This window comes from Aplysia californica, unplaced genomic scaffold (assembly GCF_000002075.1).
Source record: "Aplysia californica isolate F4 #8 unplaced genomic scaffold, AplCal3.0 scaffold00358, whole genome shotgun sequence".
In the NCBI taxonomy this organism is placed as follows: domain Eukaryota; kingdom Metazoa; phylum Mollusca; class Gastropoda; order Aplysiida; family Aplysiidae; genus Aplysia; species Aplysia californica.
In genome coordinates this window covers 547,307-549,806 of record NW_004797628.1, presented here as the reverse complement: position 1 = coordinate 549,806, position 2,500 = coordinate 547,307, and the positions used below count along the sequence as shown (strand labels likewise).

The window sequence follows — 2,500 nt, the reverse complement described above, 5'->3', positions numbered from 1 at the left end:
AGAGAGAGACACGCACACACACGCACACAAACAAACAAACTGAAATTACTAACCACGCTCAGACAAATGTTGGCGGCAATTCGTCGTTTCGCGGACGACCTTCGGCGCGCTTTCAAGGCCCTATCCCGGGCAGTGGAGGAGATTGTCTCAATGGTCAGTAGCCTGTTCTCCTGGCTGGCCAGTATGGTGGACGTCTGCAACAAGAACATGGGGGAGCCCTATCGGAAGTGTAAAAAGGTAGGCATTGTTTTACTGATTAATGTGAAATAGAAATTATACTAAAGAGATGGGCATATGTGTAGCACCATCACTATCCAGCCATAGAGAGACTGAGAGAAAAAATGTAGCCTACTAGGAGTACTAGTATGTAGGCCATTAAATTTAAGCGCATATGTATGTGTGTGTGTTTGTGTGTGTATGTATGTGTCTGTGTGTATGTGTAAATGTTTTCAATCCGACATCCAATATCTATCTATCTATCTATCATCTATCTATCTATCTATCTATCTATCTATCTATCTATCTATCTATCTATCTATCTATCTATCTATCTATCTATCTGTCCATCCGTCCGTCCATCCACCCACCCGTCTATCTATCTATCTATCTGTCTATCTATCTATCTATCTATCTATCTATCTATCTATCTATCTATCTATCTATCTAGTTACGCTCTAGTTGGCCACCCTTTTGATAAATAAAAAGAAAGCTTTAAAAAGCTAAAACTAAACCGTTCTCCATTAAACCGACTTTTATTATTTTCGAAGTAATATCGTATCTAAGAGCACTTCCACAAATGACGAATGAATTTTTTTCTGTCTAACTTATACTAGCGGCAAAATTAGCGTACTTACTGCAGCCACACTTCCTTCCCAATACTCAGTGAGAAAATATACACGACATCTTTCATGGTCAAACGACATCTGAAGAAAAATTCACAACACAAAATAAACAAATAAGACAAAAGTTACGTTCATTTTCACACAAATTATGGGTGGCTGGCTGGTGTTTCGGTGTGGGTTGCTTCTTCTTTCCCAATCAAATACATAATGTATCTATCGTCCGTATCTCTCCTCCTTTTTTGTTTTGTTACTCTTTTATAACACTTCAAATCGTAGGCACTTATATGACCCAGTTGTGTTGCTAGTGTTACTATTAGCAGACAGAAACAATAGAGGTAAAGAAAATGTTCTACCATTCGGAAGTGCGCACTTGTGGTGCCTATTAAAACTCTTACAAAAACCAAAATAAGAGAGAAAAAAAGACAAAAACGAAAACAAAAGCAACTGACCATACTCATGACTCCGAGCAGGCGTTTGAGGACGGGTACAACGACTGCTCCGACGCGCTCGGCATCTTCGACTTTCTCTGTAACATCGTGAGCGCTGTCAGCCAAGTCTGTCACCTGGCCAGGATAGGGGAGCTGCTCTGCGTCATCGCCGGTGTGGTCAAAGATCTGGTCCTAGAGAAGGTACGAATCCGTGGAAGGTCATGAGTGTCCATTGGAGGATCGGATCGGTTCAGTTTGGTTCGGTTCAGTTAGGGTTCGGTTCGGTTCGGTTCGATTTCTGACGGCTTCAGTACTTACTTTACTTTACTTTATCCGTCCTCTTGTACCTCTAGGGCGTCGAGGGGAGAAAGGGCTTCCTGTCTCTAGCAAGTTTGATGGCCTGGCTGGGTAGGATATTGAATGTTCTCAGGGTATCCTTCACACCCTGGATCCAGGTCTTTCTTGGTCTTCCGTGCACACATTAAATAGACCCCTGCCTCAAACCAATCACCCGACTCGCGGCCTTGAAAACAAATGCGTTTGTTCTTTAAGGTCATCGTCGGTTTGTGCCACAATGGAAGCTTTTCTCCTTCTATGGAGGAAAGTCTGGCTAGGCACGACGGCCAAACCGAACTGAACCGAACCGAACCGATCTTGCCAACGAGCACTGGGCACTAGGCTAATGCAGGCCAGCATGCAAACTTTCTACTTCAAACATTAGACAAGAAAGTTGGAGAAAAAAATAATACCATAGATAAGATTTATATATAGGTGCACGGTATATATTCTACAGTGAAATGCCAAGCTCGGATGTAGGTTTAAAATAATATTATGTAGATGGATACATCTATGGTTGTATAATTTCGAAAACGGTCCAGTGATACCTCAGAGGAGAAAATACCCAGTGCCCATTGTTACGATCGGATAGGTTCGGTTTGGTTTGCTAGCCAGATTGATGGCGCAAAGCGGAGAACGAGGCACAAACCAATCGCTCGACTCGTCGGCTCAAAAACAAACGCGTTTGTTTTCAGGCGACGAGTCGGGCGATCGGTTGGCGATTGGTTTGTCGATCCCCCAATGGACACTCCGTATAACACAGACAGAAACAATGCAGATACAAGCCTGAGTATATTGTGTCACAACTATAGGGTTGAGTGCCCACGTTCGTAAACACTCACACACACACACACACACACACACACACACACACACACACACACACACGCAGAC

At 43.1% G+C, this 2,500-nt stretch overlaps 1 protein-coding gene across 1 annotated transcript in view; it reads left to right on the top strand.

The window, feature by feature from the left end:
* The first annotated feature begins 56 nt into the window (after positions 1 to 56).
* LOC118478060 (DC-STAMP domain-containing protein 2-like) overlaps positions 57 to 2,500 on the top strand; it is a 3,065-nt gene continuing 621 nt past the window's right edge. The window contains exons 1-2 of the mRNA XM_035970998.1: positions 57 to 237; positions 1,313 to 1,471. Coding sequence (XP_035826891.1) covers positions 67 to 237; positions 1,313 to 1,471 — 330 coding nt within the window. The 5' untranslated portion in view covers positions 57 to 66. The remainder of the gene's footprint in view (positions 238 to 1,312; positions 1,472 to 2,500) is intronic.